Here is a 20,448-nt window from a genome sequence, read left to right as displayed (position 1 = left end):
ATAGCCATGAACAGAGAAGAATTTAAAAGAATGTATGCATTTTCAATATATAATCTATATAGCCCCGCCCTGCCACTAGAACCCCTGACCCTTGGGCCATGAGATTCACAATTTTGGAAGAGGCAGCCTTATTCAACATAACTATGCACTTGGTTAGTTAATTTAATGCCCACGAACAGAGAAGAATTTAAAAGAATTTATCCATTTTCACTGTATAATTTATATATAGCCCCGCCCTAGCACTAGAACCCCTGACCCTGGGGCCATAAATTTCACACTTTTGGTAGAGGACTCAATGCTGATTACAATCATACCAACAGTTTGACTGCTTGATGTCCAGGAGTAAGGAAGATTTTTTAAGATTGCACTATTTTTAGTGGTTTTGGCCCAATCCCCCCAAGGACCATGAAATTCACAATTTTTGTTCCCCTTTAACCATAGATGCTATATGTAAAAATTGGTTGAGTGGATGCAGGGAAGAAGCTAAAAATGTTCACGGAAGAAAAACGGATAGTAATAGGTCACCTGAGTAAACTCAGGTGACCTAAAAATGGAAAGGAATTTGGCAGAGGGAAAGGACCGGTAGGGCTAAAAATGAAATGCATTTTTATATGTATGGTTGTTTGTACTGTAGAAATATCCAAGCCCTTTTTTGATAGTTAAATGCGATTTAACTAGTAACTCAGGGAACCTATTGCTATCCGTTTTCGTCCGTCGTTTTGCGTTAACATTTGAACATTTACAACTTCTTCTCTGCAACCACTCAACCAATTTCAACCAAACTTGGCATAAGCATCTATGAGTAAAGGGGAACAAAAATTGTGAATTTCATGGTACCTGCCCCCTGGGGCCAAAACCACTAAAATTAATGCAATCTTTGAAAATCTTCTTTACTCCTGGACATCAAGCAGTCAAACCTTTGGTATGATATTGTAATCAGCATTGAGTCCTCTACCAAAATTGTGAAATCCATGGCCCTTGTGTCGGGGGTTCTAGTGCTAGGGTGGGGCTAAATAGATTCTATAATGAAAATGCATAGATTCTTTGAAAATCTTCTTCTCTGCTCTTGGGCATTAAATAGACTAAATAAGTACATAGTGATGTTGAATAAGGCAGTCTCCTTCAAAATTGTGAATTTCATGGCCCCAGGGTCAGGGTTTGTTAGGTGCTAGTGCGGGGCTATATAGATTACATAGTGAAAATTTATTATTTCTTGAAAATCTTCTTCTTTGCTCCTGGGTATTTAATAAATAAAAAATCAAAAACATAGTCATCTTGAATAAGGCTGCCTTTTCCAAAATCGTGAATTTCATGGTCCCGGGGTCAGGGGTTCTGGTGTTAGAGCGGGGCTCTATGAATTATATAGTGAAAATGCATAAATTCTTTGAAAATTCTTCTTCTCTTCTCCTGGGTATTAAACAAACTAACCAAGTACATAGTTATGATGTTCAAGAATGTCACTTCTAAAATTGTGAATTTCTTGGCCCCCTGGGTTGGGGATTATGGGGTTAGGGTGAGGCTCCATTGATTATGTATTGAAAATACATTAATTCTTTAAAAATCCTCTCTGCTTCAGGGTTTTAAATAAACTAAACAAGTCCATAGTTATGCTGAATAAGAGTGCCTCTTCCAAAATTGTGAATTTCATGGCCTCAGGGGTCAGGGGTTCCGGTGTTGGGTGGGGCTCTATTGATTATATAGTGAAAATACGTTAATTCTTTTAAAATCTTCTCCTCTACTCCTGAGTATTAAACCAATGAACTATGTACAAAGTTATGATGAGGAAGGATGTCTCCTCCAGATTTGTGAATTTCAGGACCCCAGAGTCAGGGGTTTTGGTGTAAGGGCGGGGTTCTAATGATTATACAGTGAAAATGCATGAATTCTTCAAAAACCTTTCCCTTTGCTCTTGGGTAGTATGCCGATGTTTAAGTACATATTAATGACAATTAAAGGTGCCTCTTCCGAAGTGGTTAATTTCAGGGCCCCTTGGTCCGGTTACATGGGGTTGGGATGGGGGTTACATAGTCTGAAAATAAATTAATGCTTTGAACTCTGCTTTTTTGGTATTAACCAACCATTTATGATGATTAAAATTTATGATAAAATTTCCAGAATTTAAATATGTGCCCCAGGGTCAGTGGTTCCTGTGGGATGGGGTGCACAACTGGTTATAAAGTGGAAATGCATTTTCTCTTTGTTACTTTGATCTACCTCTGGGTATTAACTAACCAAAGTAAGCAAGCTAAGTGTATAGTTATGATAACCAATAGTGCCTCTTTCAAATTTTTGAATTTCATGGACTCTGATTTAAAACACGAACCAATGCAATTGTTGGAAAGTTGTTACATGATACTCAGGTGACCTATAAGGCCCGTTGGCCTCTTGTTCAATATACCTGGGCTGTAATGTTTGCGAGTTCATTGCATTTCTTAAAAATAATTCAACAATAAGAAAATGTAAATCAATTGTAAAAATTAATCAATAGCCAAGGGCACTCAATGTTTCAGTAAGTACTAGTTTTGACTTTTTTTGTAATGAACATCTACAATATTATTATAGGCTTTCTTTTTCAAATGCATTAATTTTGAACATTAGCGACTGACCTGATAACAGTGGGTTATTCATGAAAACTGCTTATTAAATAAGAAAGATCCACATGCTGTCATTCGATTTCATTCGTATAAATTTGTTTTGTTTTTTAAATATTTTGAAAATTTTCTAACAAAAATTTGCGATCATGCCGAATAGTTGCGATCCAATGGAATCAGGTTGCACATCTTCTTGTCACGACCTAAAGAATAACAAATTGCTTTTCTCAGTTTCGAGCACATTGAAATTCAATAAAAATTGTAATAGAGAACATCTAATTCCCATGAAAGGTTATCGAAGTTTTAGTGTAAAATGACAATTGTCAAATTTCCAACATGAACCAATGACACAAGCACTGCAGGTTTAGGTTCAAGTTAATGCATTCAAACACGAAACGATTAGAAAGTTGAAGCCATCAGGTTTATGTCACATTTTCTATTGGACCCTATTGGAATTTGTTGGAAAAGCGCCATATTATCGCATTTTTTCCCATTTTTTTTTGTATTTCTGCCAACCATCTATCTAGGTTGGTTTAGGAATAAATTTTCAAAGCCAATACTTCTAAAATTGCCACATTACGGTATAAATACGTATCAGTGCAGATGAATTATCGGCACATATGATTTTTTTCGGTAAAAATATCAATCTTTAGATTGCTAGTATGTTTCTTAGGATTTTCTATTATCATTTTTTAGTATAATAATGGACGTCTTGAACATGCAAGCGAGTCATTCGTCTTTCTTCAGTGTCATCCATTGCTTACAAAATCCGAAAAATGGTGACATCGTTATCCTAATTATTGTCGGAAAATCACATTTTCAGACCAGTAGGGGGTTATGTATAGATAATGTTATTTTTGTATTGAAATCAAAATATTTGGCAAAGGTGTACTGTCGCACAAATGACTGCATGGAATTAAAAAGCTGCGCAAAGTCATGCGCACACGAATTAGACTCGGCCTCGTAAAGCTGACTTTGATATATCGTCTTGAGACATGAAATAAAATTTCGAATTGAAGGTCTAAACTAGTAATTATTGGCGTCAAATGTAGTTTTTGATAAATCCTACTCCATATGAGTACAAAATTAGGTTTGCTAATAACTGTTCCGGGGCACAATTTGTACCAATGATATTTCCGACAGATCGCTTTGAGACCTGAGCTGCAAAAAAATACATTATAGATATTGTCAATAAGAAACTCAAGCATATATATTTTTAATATCAACTTCAGAGTACTTGCTTGTAAACTGAAAATGTTTTTTAAATAAAATTTTGCAAATAACTGATGAAAAAGTAAGTTTATATTATATATAAGGATATAGTTATACAATGTGTATATTTTTTTCAGCAATCTTCTTAGCCCATTTTTGTCTACTGGAAAGAAAAACGTTTTATATATGCTATTGTCCTTTAAACATTGTCCTTAAATTTGTGAAACATTTTGTAGATATGTTGATGCATGCGAAAAGATCAATCAAGTTCCTCACTGACCTCGAAATATAGTGTTTCAGCGTGTTTGCTAGCTGACAAATCAGAAATTATTATGACACGTACGTTCGGTGCATCTCTTAATAGCCTCCCCCCTGAAAACACAATATTTAAACAAAAATTATTGTTCATGTTAATGTTCAACTTTCTCCCATGCAATGTACGAGGGGCTATCAAAAAGTTCGTGGACTAGCGCCATAAAATTAAAACCGCTTTTGGTTACTGAATGAATTTTAAGATATCTAGTTATCATCATCTTTTCTATCTATAGAATAAATCACAAATCATAAATTTTATTTTTGAATAAAATAGTAATGTTTTTGTAAGCAATGGTATGTCCATGCGGCGCAACCTCGAAAATGACGTTTTTTCCTACCTAAGTATAACTAAGAAAAACTATTGTGATATGAACATTTGACATCCAAAAAATCCCGTTAATTCAGGGATGTGTTGGGACACTATTGTTCCATAAAGTATTAAATTTTTACCTTATTCTGGAAGTTCTATGAAATGTTTTATCGTAAATTTTACATGGAGTATCCACACAAATGTTGCCTTGAAAATGACGTCAAACGGGGGGAGGGGTTCCCTTTTCCAACACTCTATTAATTTTTGCCTCTGGAAAAACTGGTATACACCTAGGAGATGTTTAAACTGGCTAATGAGAAATAATATGCATCCAGATTACTTGTTTTTTAATGCCAAAATAGATTCAAAGAGAAAAGGAATGCACGGTTTGTGTCGATCTGAGTCAAAGTGTGAAAAATCAATCACGTCAAAAAAAGACGTTGATCGTGTGTTGTAGATATTGAACTCCAAAAAGCAAAAACAACCAATCAAGCGAGGATCTCTGCCATGTTATAAACCCATTTGCAATAGTATATGCATTGAAAGCCGCTGTTCATGGCATTGTAAAGTCATATAAACAAGACGGATTAAAGTCCTCCTCAGCTCCAGGGAACCTCATAAAAATAAGAATGAGGTAGAAGAAGCAGACATTGAAAAAAATGACTTTGTCGGACGTCATAAAACTAAACGGAGACGGCGCCAGGTGATGATATAATGTATTCATTTTATAATAATTTGGGAAATAATGAACGTATCAAGCTAAAATTTTCAAAATTTCTTTATTTCTTGTTGTTTTATGCTCCATAAAAATTTTGTAAGCTCAGACTACATAGTACTAATTTTATAGCCTCAGTCCACGAACTTTTTGATAACCCCTCGTATGTAGTGTATTAAACAAATATATAACTCTTGTATCAAAAATATTCACAACTTTCAGAATAGTTTGCATAAAATAGTCTTTACCTTGTTCATAATATGCCCCAGGTTCAAGTCAACTCACTTTTATTTGGTATCAAAGATATAGTCATCGGCTTCTATGTCTTTTCTTTCTTGCATGTCATTATCACGTTAAAGTGCACATCCATTTATACGTTTTTGACCATAGGGATGTCGTATACACTGCATTTCAATTTTCGATTTTTTTTTCCCGTTTCCTAAAAGCGAGTCAATGTTTGTATAAAATTAGCAGATTAATGTGGGGATTTTTTTTGTTGAATATACATGTATATGATTTGGAATTTAATTATGTTTAATAATAAACATGGGTTTCCCAGAGTAAAACATGGACTTTGCCATAATAATTTTATGGGAGGCGGGGTATCATTTAGTGAGCTCATTGCTCACAGTACATCTTCTTTTAAATGATATGTAGATTGTGTCAGATCAAAAAGTAAAATAAAAGGTACACTACGCAATGAAATTATGTAATAAAGAATTTGTGAAAGTGTCATTCTTTAAATTTTATTTAGTTGCGGATAAGACATTGATACCCCAAATCTTAACAGACGAACGGACGGACAGTCCGATCACTATTAAAATAATAATAATAGTCATCATCTCTCTTTTCATGTGGGGGATATAATGAGCCCAACTCCTTGTACTTCTTTGTTCTTTGATTCATCGTCAAATAATCACAGCATATAACGTTAAATCACTATCTTATCTAATCAAGATCTGAATTTTTTTCCAAGTTTGAAGAATCTGACACATTTTCTTTTTATCACCGACTTGTGCGCTCTTTTCAAAGGCAAGTTGATAGTTTCAAAAGTGGTTTGTCATTATATACTAGTAGTATTTTTCTTGTGAATTCATCAATTTCTGTTTTCGTAATTTTATGATTTTAAATTTTTTTTTATTCACTGTTTTTTTTTAGTCAACCTATGAAAATATTTCTAATGATGAACAAAACAATATTTTGATCAATTATATGGAATAACAATATAAGTTCTGATCTTGACAAAATATAATCTGCAATGTTAAGAGGCACTCCTTCGGATTATGAACATTTGAGTAGAGAAGCGCACAAAATTGTATTAATCACCATACAGTTGGAACACAGTAACACCAGTGATATGAGAAGTCACCCTTTATTGATTAATGTCCGTTAATGTACCTCCTTAATCAGTAAATGGACATGAAGAATTCTGAGAAAATTTTATTTTCTATAAATCTAATTTCTTGCAAAATAACAACATAATTATTCACACCAAGGAAAGCTTTAAATTCACTCTCTGAAGGTACAGGAAGTCATACACAATACAATAACATCTTAAGAATCTGAAAAAACAGTACAAAAACACACACGTTTTTAAAATGAAATCATCGTCTAATCAGTTATAAGGATATCAGTCATTTTAATTTTTTTTTATCAGTTTTATAATTATTCCCTTTAAATATTGCCATTTTATAAAATGTATTTGCATTCTGCATAAATATTTTTATTCTGAAATATTCTTAATACATGCGGTAATAATGCTTAAGAACGCCCCACAAAAAGGGACCAGTTACGATACTGATGACATAACTTTTTAAACATGCACTTTTAACCATTATGATAACACTTTGATAAATAACGCCATTTACACTTTTTCCCATTTTTCAATTCACATGCATCCAAAAACAATCGAACACCAAAACATGAATGATGCTAAACAACAGTAATTGCATTACTTGAATTCGAAGACGGGTTATCTTTGTTTGACTTTGATTGGAGTCTATCATTATTTTTATACGCATTTCTGTCAGCCTTTGGAGACCTGTCTGGGGGTCTTCCAGAGGAAAATGTACTCACACCTTTATATGGAGATTGAACATTGTTTGTATGAGAATGAGGATTTCGATCCCGATGTCTATGCATCGGCGAGGAAGAGTCTGTTGGAACAGGAGAGTATGAGTATTTATCTGATGAATGATCTGATGATTTTGATATGGCAGCATATATTGGGTTCCCTTGAACCTCAGGTCTCTCATTCACTGTTTTTATTGGTGTCAACTGATTCTGTTGTTGCACCGATTGTGACGTCATTAAACTCGATGTTTCCTGTCGATTAGTGTCGGCCCCATTATTTCCGTTTTTCTTGGGGGTTCTTAGTTCTGTCTCACACATTCCTTTGGCACGCTTGAGCTTCTTAATACGGTCTCTCTGATAATATACACCGGCAAAAAACAAGATATTTAAAAACAACAGTGAACAACCTACAGCAACGGTTATACTTAAAGGGACGGAACTCCTAGCTAACGATTCCGCCTCACGGGAGTCAGCAACAGGTGGGAGAATGGAAGTTGCCAAATTATCTCCCCCTGTTACGAATATTTTAGGTTCATAATTTTCAGACACATTTTCAGATGAGGTATTAGGTTCATAGGGCGTGTCCTTTGGTGGAGGCGGGGAAGTAGGGGGAGGAGCCGGAAATAAGCGGTGAAATCTGGTCATCAGACGCTGGGGCTCATCAAAGGTAGAGTCATTTCTGGGATCCAACAAATTGTGTTCCGCTGAGTCTGGTTTTTCACCATTTGTGATATCTTCACGATTTATCTTTGGAATTAGGTCCAACCATGTGGCTAGTTGTTTCCCGCGGTAATGGTGTTTAACCTGAGGACGTTTACCTATTAAAAAAAGAAAACAGACGACGTTATTTGAGGCTAAAAGCTACATACATAATTTTTATTCTCAGTGCTTTTGTTTCGAAAGCAAATGTTTCAGAGATGTTGATAGTATTTTACTGTGGTTGGAAAATGGTAATAAAATGCCTAAATGCCTTAAATTTAATTTCGCCGCTAAACATCATTAAGGGTACATTAGAAAAATAGCTCTCTATTCATAAAAAGCAAATTATATCCATTAGGTTTTACAAGATGAAAGATTTTTCTCTCTATAATTGAACTTAAGCCGAATAAAAAAAGCAGTGCACTCTTCACATGCTAAATCCAAAGAACGCTGTCTTAGAAAATTTGTATTCTAATTTTTCGTTTGCATTGTTATGTTATTGATTAAGAGAAGGTAGTGTTATGATCAAGTACAGTAAGTGAGGAAAATAAAACCAGGATATAAAAGGATTTTAATGAAGTAAGAAATAAGATCTACCTATTTGAAGGTATTGCTGCGTTTTAAGGTCATACTTCGGCCACTCTATATCTGAGAATTTGTCCTTCTCAAATATTTTTGTCTCTTTATCAGGCTTATTAGGATTTCTGGAAAAGAGTGCATGATATGAATATTTGAGAATTTTTGAGACAGTAACATTTTCGGCATGGAACAGTTCGTAAGATCTAAAAAGTTAAAAACACATTTTAAAAAAATCCTTATTAAAAATGTCTACTTACACTGTGTACAACAATACATACCCAGACTTGGCAAAATTTGTCCAGAATCGCATGATGGAAGCACTAAGGCGTTTTTCATTTTTCGTGTACTCGGAAGGAAATGGGGATATACCGTCGACAAGAGGAGCGCCAAAGACGTACGGTAGTTCATCACCAAAGACCCCACTGGACCACTCGGGAAAGTTCTTGCTTTCAGAGTTTGTAGAATATCCAAACGAGTAGAAGTAAGTACCTGCATTTGTTTCAGCATGTTCTCTGGCCATTTTCACAATCGGAGCCACATACTGGCCATCGCTGATCATTTCCATAACATTATCCCTCCGCGTTTTATTGTCCTGCAGTTTTGTCCAATCGGAATACTCATGGTCCAAAATTTCAAAGATTTTCTGTCTGTGGTACTTATATACATTTTGAACATACGTCCTCAAAATTTGTGTCTTTCGAAATTCTGATATACCATGAATTAGTTCTTCTTGCTTTAAATAGGAATAAGCCTCGTTTTTAGTGACACCAAACATTACAGGGATTTGTGAAAAAGCATGTGAATTTTTGTCTCTCAGCATACTTTCTAATGAGCCTCTAAAGAAGGTACCGATTTCTGTTGAAGGAGCAAAACAGGAAAAGTATTTCGGTGGAAATGGAGCATTATTTACGAGTTCCTCTGTAGTTTTATTTTTGAAACACTGTATAAGCTTAGCAGATTCATTGATATATTTGCTACAGTTAACGTTAACTGCCAGTTTTTGGGCACAAGCGAGAGGATCAACGGACTGAGACCATGAGCTTCCGGCAGAACCACTCATCAAGATTGCGCGGTGGAAAAGTTTCTCTAAAAAGAAGAAAATATTTCATATCATAAAAATCTATGTGTATTTTTTGAAATTTTAATCTAATACAACATAAAGATACATAATACGTAACAATTGCGTCATAGAGATATAAGGAACAGTATTCAAGATCAAAAGTCCATAAAACGGTATAAAATGCGAGCAGATCGAGCGCCTCCTAAACATCAGAGAGGTATACATGTATATAACATTTTAAATGAAACTTTAATAAGAATTAAGTAAGTGTCAAAAAATCAAACGTATGTCACTTTTACAAGGTGAATTCTCTCTCTCTCTCTCTCTAGCTTATCATTTATCTTTGAGATACAGTAGTCACTTATATATAAACCGTATACTTAGAAAGACATAATGGTTCTAACATTTTTTTCTTTTCTTTTATTCATTAGTATACGGCAACGCATCCTAAGCTTCTGCGCATTATTGACCCATTCAATAAAACAGCAAAATTACAGGCAACACAGAAGACACGAGAAAACCTCGCACCTGGTGCTTTCTCGTTTCTGATTGCAGTTTTACATTTCGAGCTTTTTTGTGTTTTATCAATCAAACACAAACGATGACTGATGTCAAGAACATCTTCTGAGAAATACTTTACAAACAATAAATCACAAGAGATGCTCAGATGTGTGAACTTCATTTGATGTTTTGCTGCTTTGTGTGTCTGTTTTTTCTTTGTTGGGATTGGAGTCGTAATTTTTATTTCGTGAGATAAATATTACAATTCTTGTAGCAGGTGTGAACATGCATTTAACAACCTTGAACAACATCAAATCCAGAGCGCCCTTATATAATGCAAAATCACCGTTTCTTTTTGAATTGCTACTACTTTTTCAATTAATAAATCCAAAGTAGCAGTAAAAATAAATGACATGAGGAAATCAATACAGTCATATATTTAATTGATTAATTTTCATTTATTTTATGATTTATCTAATGTTGTTTCGTAACTAATGTATTTTCGGTGAGAAATGGTGTAAGGAACAATACTCTTGCTCTAACTTAAAGCTATACTTTTATTCTATACTTAACAAATTTTGCTAATAAACTCTGAAACGGCTGCACAAGAGTTCTTACTAAAGCCTGTAGGAGTACACTAAGTATAAGGTGATGTCCGTAAACTATATTCAGATTTCACTCGCATAGTAAATTTCATCAAAAGTCTACTTAACAGCCTCGAAATAGCACTGAAGAGAGAAAAGTGGTGGCGGATCTACATGTAAGTAACTGGCACTTTTAAAAAAAACTGACAACAAGCAAGCGCTTATTCATTTCATAAAATGTCATTAATGAATTGCTCCATCAAAACTTGATTTAAGCGATATAATAGAAAAAAAGCTTTGGTCATTGATTAAACAAGAGGCCCATGGGCCACATCGCTCACCTGAGTAACTTTGGTGATGCAGTTCTTTAACAGATTTACTTCATTATTTAGAATTTTCACTACCCTAGGATGCTTCCACATAAGTTTCCTTTCCTGTCTTGATTTTCATTATTTCTATATAAAACTTTACACCCTACCCTACCCCTGGCGGTCATGATTTTAATAATTTAGAATCTACACTATCCCGGAATGCTACCACATAAGTGTCAGCTTTTATGACCCAGTGGTTCTTCAGAAGAAGATTTTTAAAGATTTTTCCTATATATTTCTATGTAAAACTTCCCTTATTGTGGCCCCGCCCTACCCGGAAAACGGAACGGAAAGCGGTCATGATTTTTGTCAATAATTTCGATATAAATCATCAATATTCACTATTTCTAATAAAACTTTATTGTAAAATATTATATATTCCTGAGTCATACACGCCCTCCGTTCAGAACTGGTGTACAAGCTTTTATGAGGCCCCGTGGTTCTTCAAGGAAGATTTTTAAAGATTTTTGCTATACACACACACACGAAATATTTTTCTATGTAAAACTTTTCTTTTGCTTGCGAAATTTTTTGTATGTTGGAAATTTTTTACTGACCCCCAACCCCCTCTTGGTTTTTTCCATGATGTTTAACAATTTATTATATTTTACACTACCCAGGGGGAGTGGCAGCTTCCACATTAAAAATTGATTTATTAAACCTTAGATATTTTGGACACAAAAAGGGGGCAGACCTCCAACTTCTCAGACCTTTCAGATGAGAAATCAAGATTTTTACACCCCCCCCCCACACATGACCCCAAACAAACTTTTTTTTGTCTTTTCTACCACATGAAAGTTTTCTTTAAATATTATAGAAAGCGACCTCTATTTTGAATAAAATTTTAACAACCAGTGTGTATAAGAGATGTTTGGCCCTTTATTTCCCTAAACAGTAACCTTAATAATTTTTTTTAAATATTTTATTTCTCTTTCCATGGTTCATCAAGATATCAAATCCTCCCCCCCCCCCCAGTCATAACCATTTTACTACGGGAATGTTCATTCAATTTCCTCACACTTTTTGTGAATGTAATTAATTATAAAATATAAATGTACATGTAGTAAGTTCTTAAAAAAAATAGTACTGAAAGATGTTGGATTTTATCTTCCGAATCAAACAATTGTCTTCTTTTTGTGTTTTTGCTTGTCAAATACTCACAAACATTTCCACTTCTAAAGATATTTTCGAAATAAAAGACTCATGACAAAATCAACTTGTATTTAATAGTGGGGGATTGAATAGGTACAAAATATATCGTTTATGATAAAATTTGTGTATTTTAAGTGATTTCATCCAAAACATATATTCCGTTTTCCGTTTTGCCCATTCCGTTTTCCGTTCCGCGTTTTAAAAAACCCCTGGTGGTCATGATTTTAACAATTTAGGGATATTTTCACTTTTCTGGTCCACTGGTTCTTGAGAAGAAGATTTTTTAATGACCCCACCTTTTTTTGTCTTTTCTTGATTATCTTCCCTTGGAGGGGGGCTTGGCCCTTTATTTTAAACAGTACGATATTTTAACTCTGGGCATGACATAGGATATTTACAATTATGTTATCCAAAATATTTTCATTTTTTTCAATACATTGTTATAGTTTGTATATTTTCTATATAGTATGATGAAAAATTTGTCAAAGTCATACTATATCGGATATATTTCATGTTTTACAATGTATGGGAGAAATTGTTTGATTGTCAATATCCGTGGGATTTATCCCATTTGAACAAAGGAGATGGGGGAACAAGACGAGCAGAATGCCCATAGCGTCCGATATTAAGAAATTATATTCAATATGTGAATTGAGTATTTCAATTAACTTCTTATTATTGAAATTTTTTAAAATTATGATTGGACATTTAAATCATGTTTGTGATATGCTACATCACTCATGGTGATATTGGACATTTAAATCATGTTTGTGATATGACCCGCGACTTAATGGACTTGAAGTATTTCTCGGAAAGATGCAAATGTTGTGTCATAAAATTGTACTTTGAAGGTATAGTGGGTCATCGTTCCATGTTTTTCTAAACCAAAAAATGTGTATTTTATTGCAAACTTTTAGGATCATCTTTAAAAAAAATGGAGCGAAAACCCACTCGTATTGAAATTAGTGTGTGTAAGCTTTTTCATAAGCAAATATTTTCTGTTTTTGAGAGATTTTTGTAAATTGTAGAAATTTTACATAAAGAATACTTTAATATTAGATGAAATATCAAATAAAATTTGGATATATAATTAAGATTAAAATTTTCACTTCTTATCTGTCGCACTATGGGCACTTCGCCCGCCTTATCCCCCCATCTTTGTGGGAGAAAAAATCCACTAGGAAAAAATATCCCATCTGACATTTTTCTCCCATGGGAGAATGGTGGGATAGTTGGTGGGATTGAAAATCCCATCATTCTCCCATGGGATTCTGAGTTTTAGGACTCCATATCTTTAGAAGTGGAAATGTTTGTGAGCTCAACATAAGACCCTGGAATTCTGCTAAAAAATTCCATGAAGTGATATGAAAATATTTTGGATATCACAATGAGAAATGGTACATGTAGTAAAAAGTCTGGACTATGTCGTGTCCAGAGTTAAATGTCGTACTGTTTTTAACAATTTAAACTCCCCATTACCCAAGGATGCTTTGTACCAAGTGTGGGCAGGTTTATATATATTGAATATATTTATTAAAATTTTGCTTTTTAACTACGTTTCTAAATACCGAATTGAACGATGTCTTTGAGAGTAAAGTTAGGCTAGTTTGTGTGCGCAGGTGGATTGATTTGGTGAACACTTTCTTTGATTTACCATTGGTTACGAATTTTCATTGGCTAATATCATAATGAACCAACAAATCAGATCGTTTCTTTTGTAATATAAGCTAGCCAAGTCTAAATTCAACTCACTGCAGATCCGGCGCCCTGATTAGACACTTCCACCTCGCACAAGGTATTTTATTATATATTTATAACTTTAAATTACAATTTTTCTTAGTAAATAAATGAATAAGATTATCAGAAATAAAGTTTAATATGTACAAAACTGTCATACGTAATGCATTACTATGTATAAATTGTATATATTTACATGTACTTATATTTTGTTTTTGTAGAATCACCTTACATGTTCTGTGAATAAATATAGAAACCTACAGTGCCATCATTATTTCACTTGGTCACACAAGTTTGGTTAAAATTGGCCCAGTGGTTCTTGAGAAGAAGTTGAAAATGTGAAAACTTTACAGACGGACGGACAACCGACAAAATGAGATCAGAAAAGCTCACTTGAGTCTTCGGCTCAGGTGAGCTAAAAACAAATTGTGCAGATCCTTTCCGTTTATGTCCGATCTCGCTATTTGTTGAAAGTTCTAGAAAGTCAGGTGGCATCGAACCCGATGTCTAAAAGAAAATCGCGGCGATTGTTTATCATGAATGGACATGGAAATAAATGTAAAGAAATTGGTAACACAATGAGTTTGTGAATATATCTTAGTAAGTTGTGCTTATGTTTTATAAATAAATGTCAATTAATGGTCATGGTTATTTGTTTAGACAAATAAAATGGTACAATATGATTTTTCAATAATTTACTTTAAGTTGCTTTATAACATGCAAGAAGAAACATTTAAAAAGAAGAGGCCTTTCATGAAAATGATATTTGTAGAAGTAAAAAAAAATCCCAAAATATTAGGAAATGTATTTCTTATAATTATCCATTTCTGTTAAACCAATTGCGGGACTTTGAAGAATTTCGTCATGCTATATTCTATATTCCTGTGTAATAAACTATCAATAGAATCTGAAAGATAGTTTTTTGAATAGTTCTGTTAGCAGTAAAAAAAAAATTAATTTTCCCCCGAGCTTGCGCTGGATTTCAACTAGCGCATTTAGAAATTTAAGAAAATTACATTATAACATTTGTTAAAAAATATTGCCTTTGTGGGAACTTAGTAAATACACGAAGATTCTCATTGATATCCTGTAAACTTAAGTTGTGCATGTAACTACTTTAAACAAGAAGGAGAAAATAATTTTTTTGTTAATACATTTTCCGGTAAATTTTTAAACCATCAGTGTTTTTCATTGAAAGCCTCTGAAAATATATTTGAACAAAAATTTAACTTCTGTAAATTTCTAAAATTTAATTTATCTTTTCGCATCATATTAAAATATTTGTGCTCTTTGTCTCATAATCACCCTTTAAAGCTAGACATACAATGATTTCACAAATCCCAAGAATTCCAAAACAAACAGATTCTTGCGTTATCTCCAGTCGAAGGTCGAGTTAAACAATCCACTTTACTTTCCTGCATGTGTCACATTCTTTTTAAATGTTTAACCACTATTCATCAAGTAATTTTACTCTTTTCTTTTTATAATGTGATAACTTTTGATAAGTTTATTATTATTCGATATTTCTCTTACATATTTTTATCAACTGTAGAAAAGTAAATAGATATAAACGAACGTTCTTTTTATTACATACTTAGTAATAAATACAGGATTTTTGCATATGCGATATGCCTGACGTCATAATAGCCGGATCAGCCCCTGTAGTATGCCCTGTAGGGCTGATATGGATTTGCGTGGCTGATGCAGATCAATATCACACCCCTAGCTAGTAAATTAAACCTCAAAAGAAGAACTTGAGATCATACACATATTTTAGGGGATACATACATGTATTCTCTAAACTTTAAGTTTTTGAATGTAAGGATAATCAAATTGACAAATAAAAGATTATTTTCAAATTACGGATCTCGCACATTTGAAATGCCCAAACCATATGAGACAATAGACCGGGCATGCAAGAAGTGCATGATTATTTACCTTTCTTCTCAACTTAATGTGTACTATATTTTATTACTAAGTATGAAATAAGCATACCCTTTTCCACAACACATCCTGTATCAGCCCTCGGGCCCTCGGCCCTCTAGCTGATATTGGTGTTTCGGGCTGATACAGGATGTGATTATGGAAAAGGGTATGTATTATTCTATATGGAATGACGTGCAGATTTACACATAATTCAGAGCTTTTCGTACATATGTTTCTGAGATTATAAAATTCAAATGAGACACACCTCTTTTGACAGTTTGCACGAAGAGAAGGAAATTAACCAGGGCGGCGCCATGTCCATGACCAAACAAGGTGACTCGGTTCGGGTCGCCATCAAAGGACGCAATGTTCTCCTTGATCCAAGTCAGGACAGCCAACAGGTCAAGCAAAGCCTGATTGCCATTGGCATTAGGATGACCAGTCCCAAGGAATCCTGTAAAGTACATGTACATGTTGTATTTAAAGAATAAATAGCTTTATTTTTTTTTACAGTATTGATAAAGGAAATGACAGCTTCGGTAATTGATGGCAATTAGAAGAAATCAATATGAATAATGGTGGTTAATTTTTCCTATCCACAACAGTGCATCATAACACTTCTCCATTATTACTTGCAAAAAGATTATGTTTTCCCCTAAAGCATAAGCTTCTTGCTTTAATCATATATTTTTGTTTAACAGATTTGACATTCTCAAGTAATTATGATTTTCTCTCTTTTTTATAGAATCACTCATAAAAAGCTCGCTTTTTACTTGCAACTAACCTTGCCAAAACGCTATTGCATTTTCTAGGTATAATATAATGTATACTAGTTCATATGATGAAAAGAAAATGAAATGTGCTATGTTGAATAATCATGAAATAAATCAAATCAATGATGAACACAAAATCTTAATGTACAAATCTCTCAACAGAACCATCGTCAATCAATAAGATTCAATCAATAAGATACACTCAATATCATTTTTTTTTTCAAATTTTCAAAAATAAATGATTTTTCGGAAAAGATAAACCATTTACTAATATTCTTTTGTGTCTCTCACTCAGCAAGAAAATCTGAAAATGTCGTCATTGGCTTGAAGCAGTAAGTACGCTTATATAAGTATGTAGGGAAAAAATTTGACTAAAATAACTGACCTAAAACTCCTAGGCGATAATTTACTGTGATCACAATGACCTTGCCGTAGCTAGCCAGCACGCTCCCCTCGTAGGCATTTCCGGTTCCTATGTCATACGACTCTCCGTGTATGAATACCATTACCGGGAATGGAGAAGAATTGTCCTTTTCTGAAAGACAAAAAAATCAACAATGTATTTTTCAAGACAAAAGAAATGCAGTTTAATCCTTAAAAAGTTGACTTGTATGACCTTTAATGCTTCTCATCCACAAAATCGTTACAGGAACAGTCAAATTCATGAAGCCTAATCACGGCACAATCAAAGTAAATCAAAATGGGGGTTATTTTACTTAAAAATTACTTATTGAGATGGATTTATTGAAGTATTTATATAGTATCTCTAATATGAAAACTATCAGAATTAAATATTCTGTTGCCATGTAAATAAATGAAAATATCCATAGATATACTAGACAACTTTAAAAGACCTTGCTTAAAAAAATAAACGGGACACAGGACAACCAGCTCTGTAAACAACTAGGTACCATTCCCTAAAGTGACTGTTTTACAAAAGTTATAGGTTGCATATTTTAAAAGCAAAATTTTGAAATCCTTTGTTCAGTATTGCTTATCAAAATATTTTTCCTTGCACACATGTATTTTAAGAACATAATTTTGAAATCCTATGTTCAGTATTGCTTATCAAAATATTTTCCCTTTTCGTGGCATTAAACGTCAAAGTTTTTGCATTCTGGTCCCCTATGGCTTATTACATGGATTGTAAAAACTATACAAGATCTACTGTAGCTGCAGATTTTAAAGATAAACAGTTTTGATAAAGTCGTATGTTAAAAATATTGATCTTTAAAGAGATATAAATCCAAGTTTTTGGCCTTTAAACAACAAAACTCTGGATCCACATCCTAAATAGAATATTCATTAAAAAAGGTTACACCATGCACCTAGATTTATTAGACAATGACGAAATTCAATATTTTCTGTCAAATCTTAAAGATTATGATGTCGATTTTCAATTATGGAAAGTGACATCTTAATTGTAGAATTCAATCAACACTGAGCGGAGCAAAGTGATGAAATTTCTTTGACAGTAGTAATTGACCCATGGGTATCAATTAACACAGTAAACGCGTGTCATCTTCACGCGGAGCCCTAGCCCTCAACGTCAGTTTGACGTGACAGTTAATTCTGTGTCCATGACGGGGGATAGTCACGTGACATTGATGAAACTATAATTAGCTTGTAGCTTCACTGAGACAATGTCAATTGTTCAAGTGCTTGACATAATAGTCAAGTACAAAACAAATTGATATGCGATTATACCTACATCTATTATGAAAACAAGTTTATCTTATTTTATTTTTATTTGTCTCTCGCGATTTTAGTAGTATGGACAGTTAATCCATCATGTAGTCCAAATCGCGCGGATACAGTTCAACCTGATCCAAGTCTTTTGACGTGGAGATTCGCAATGATGCTAAGAATATAAACAATCTAGGAAAATAGGACATAAAAGTATATATTCAATTTATACAGTTTTAATACTATTACTTATACAGTCATGTAGTTAGCAAGGGTATTGTGCATTGTATCCATTTTGATTCCTACATCTATTAAAGAAAAATTAAAACTGAAAGACCGTTAGTTGCTGTAAATTTGAACGCCGCAGCTACTTCGATTACAAAGCGAAGGATTTATATTTTGAGTCGACTATTCTGTTCTATGGTTATAGGCTTGAATAACAGCACTGCAATAAAGGATTTCATGCAGTATGTAAATTAATATCGATCTGATAGAACGCAAGGGCTCGATCATCTAAATAGACTGACATTAGAGTACATGTATTTCCAGACCCGTAAGAGATTTTTTTCTTTCGTATTGTTTTGTTTTTGTAAATATCAAAAAATAAAGGGATGAGGACAAATGGCTATTATAATATTGATGTTGCTCTCCTTTTTCTTACGGCAATGAAGAGCTTTTTTTTTTTGGTTTTGTATTTGTATAATCCAATCAACACGGCTCAAAGCAAAACTGCACAAGGTAACACAATTAGAAAGATGCAAAAATATTTCCAATTTATTAGAGTTGCATTTAATTTCTTTAGGAATAATTTTTCATAACTTGGCATTTAATTAAAATCCAAAGGGACAATTTTAATTTCAAATTTTCCTAAATACTATTCAAAGTCTGTAGCTTTTCGGTTTTTTTTTTAACTGGATTTGATATATAAATTTTAAGATTTTTTTTTAAAAAGATGTATCCATTTTTATTGAAACCAGTGAAGTTTGAAGCCTTACAATGATCACAATCCTTTCATCGCTACATTACGCTAGTTTAGTGTAGCTTGCTTAAGATAAAATATACCATATTTTAGTACTTCAGCATCAAGTACTATAGTATTCAAAGTAATTTACTATCTTAAATCTGAACATTACACAGTAACGTCAACCTTACGGTTATCTGTATCTATTAATTATTAAAGAAAAAGAAAGACTCTTTCATTGTTCAGCGCTTCTTATTATTTGTATAATCTGTCTTCTCTTGGACCATTAATGGTTCCAAACAAGGACTTGCAACACGGCATCACGCTATCCTCTTCCCATCACACGAAACAACTGACATTCAAAGAACTGACTGTGTTGATTTCTATTACAATTGTAATATAACATTACAGACCACCAGACAGAAGTAATAACTGTACAGTTAAAGAATTTGCCTGTGCCAATTCGTGATCTGTTTCATCTACTTTTGTCTGGGAAGAAATCTTTTACTTTCTTTGGTTCGATATTTCGGTTCCAAGTCAGTTTGTTGATCATCAGCACTGATTTTTGTGATAAATGTTTGGTTTACTTGGGTAATAAGACGCTAAACTCCTTCTGCAAATATTGGAATTCTTGCTTGCTTACTATATTATGGTCGAAATACAAATGGATTAAGGCTACCATGAATGTTAGAATAATGGTCAATATCTAGAATTAAACACTAGAGAAAAACAGCTTTATTACATTCACATTAACTGAAAGAAAAAAATCGGTAAAACCTCCATTTACAGTATTACCGTAATCTACGAACGAGTTTGACAAATAAAGATTGTTCATCTTAATATAAATCTTCTACCTTCGAATGCATAATAATAAAGTAAAATTGACAATCAAAAGGAAATTAGAAAATATGATACTTAAAATACAATAAAAAAAGGAAACAAGTTTTATCATGAAAATGTATTATAAATGCACCGCTATTTGATGTCTTTGTTGCCTTAGCTAGTAACTTGCATTGACTTGTATTCTCTTTTCAATCCAATAATGCCCTAAGACTACATTGTCCTCGAAAAAAAAAGACAGAAATGCCATATATTTCGAAAGCTTTTTTCCATAAATAGGACAAGAAATGCTGACTGGTTGTGGTAATCATCCATATTCATCAGTTGTACTTTTGAAACTGTTGAAGTTGGCATCTTTATTTT

At 33.4% G+C, this 20,448-nt stretch overlaps 1 protein-coding gene across 5 annotated transcripts in view; it reads right to left on the bottom strand.

The window, feature by feature from the left end:
* Positions 1–6,568: 6,568 nt before the first annotated feature.
* The window catches only part of LOC134229340 (neuroligin-2-like), a 176,459-nt gene continuing 162,579 nt past the window's right edge, over positions 6,569–20,448 (bottom strand). For all 5 annotated transcript variants that reach the window (XM_062711086.1, XM_062711082.1, XM_062711084.1 and 2 more), the window contains exons 2-6: positions 16,984–17,133; positions 16,091–16,279; positions 8,773–9,580; positions 8,513–8,619; positions 6,569–8,034 (exon numbers count right to left, since the gene is read on the bottom strand). In XM_062711086.1, the coding sequence (XP_062567070.1) occupies positions 7,076–8,034; positions 8,513–8,619; positions 8,773–9,580; positions 16,091–16,279; positions 16,984–17,133 (2,213 nt within the window). In that variant the 3' untranslated portion in view covers positions 6,569–7,075. The remainder of the gene's footprint in view (positions 8,035–8,512; positions 8,620–8,772; positions 9,581–16,090; positions 16,280–16,983; positions 17,134–20,448) is intronic.

The sequence above is a fragment of the Saccostrea cucullata genome, unplaced genomic scaffold (assembly GCF_032062105.1).
Source record: "Saccostrea cucullata isolate Sc308-1 unplaced genomic scaffold, CSIRO_AGI_Scuc_v1 ctg41, whole genome shotgun sequence".
NCBI lineage: Eukaryota > Metazoa > Mollusca > Bivalvia > Ostreida > Ostreidae > Saccostrea > Saccostrea cuccullata.
The sequence above is the reverse complement of the archived record's forward strand: the minus strand, read 5'-3'. Positions and strand labels throughout refer to the sequence as shown.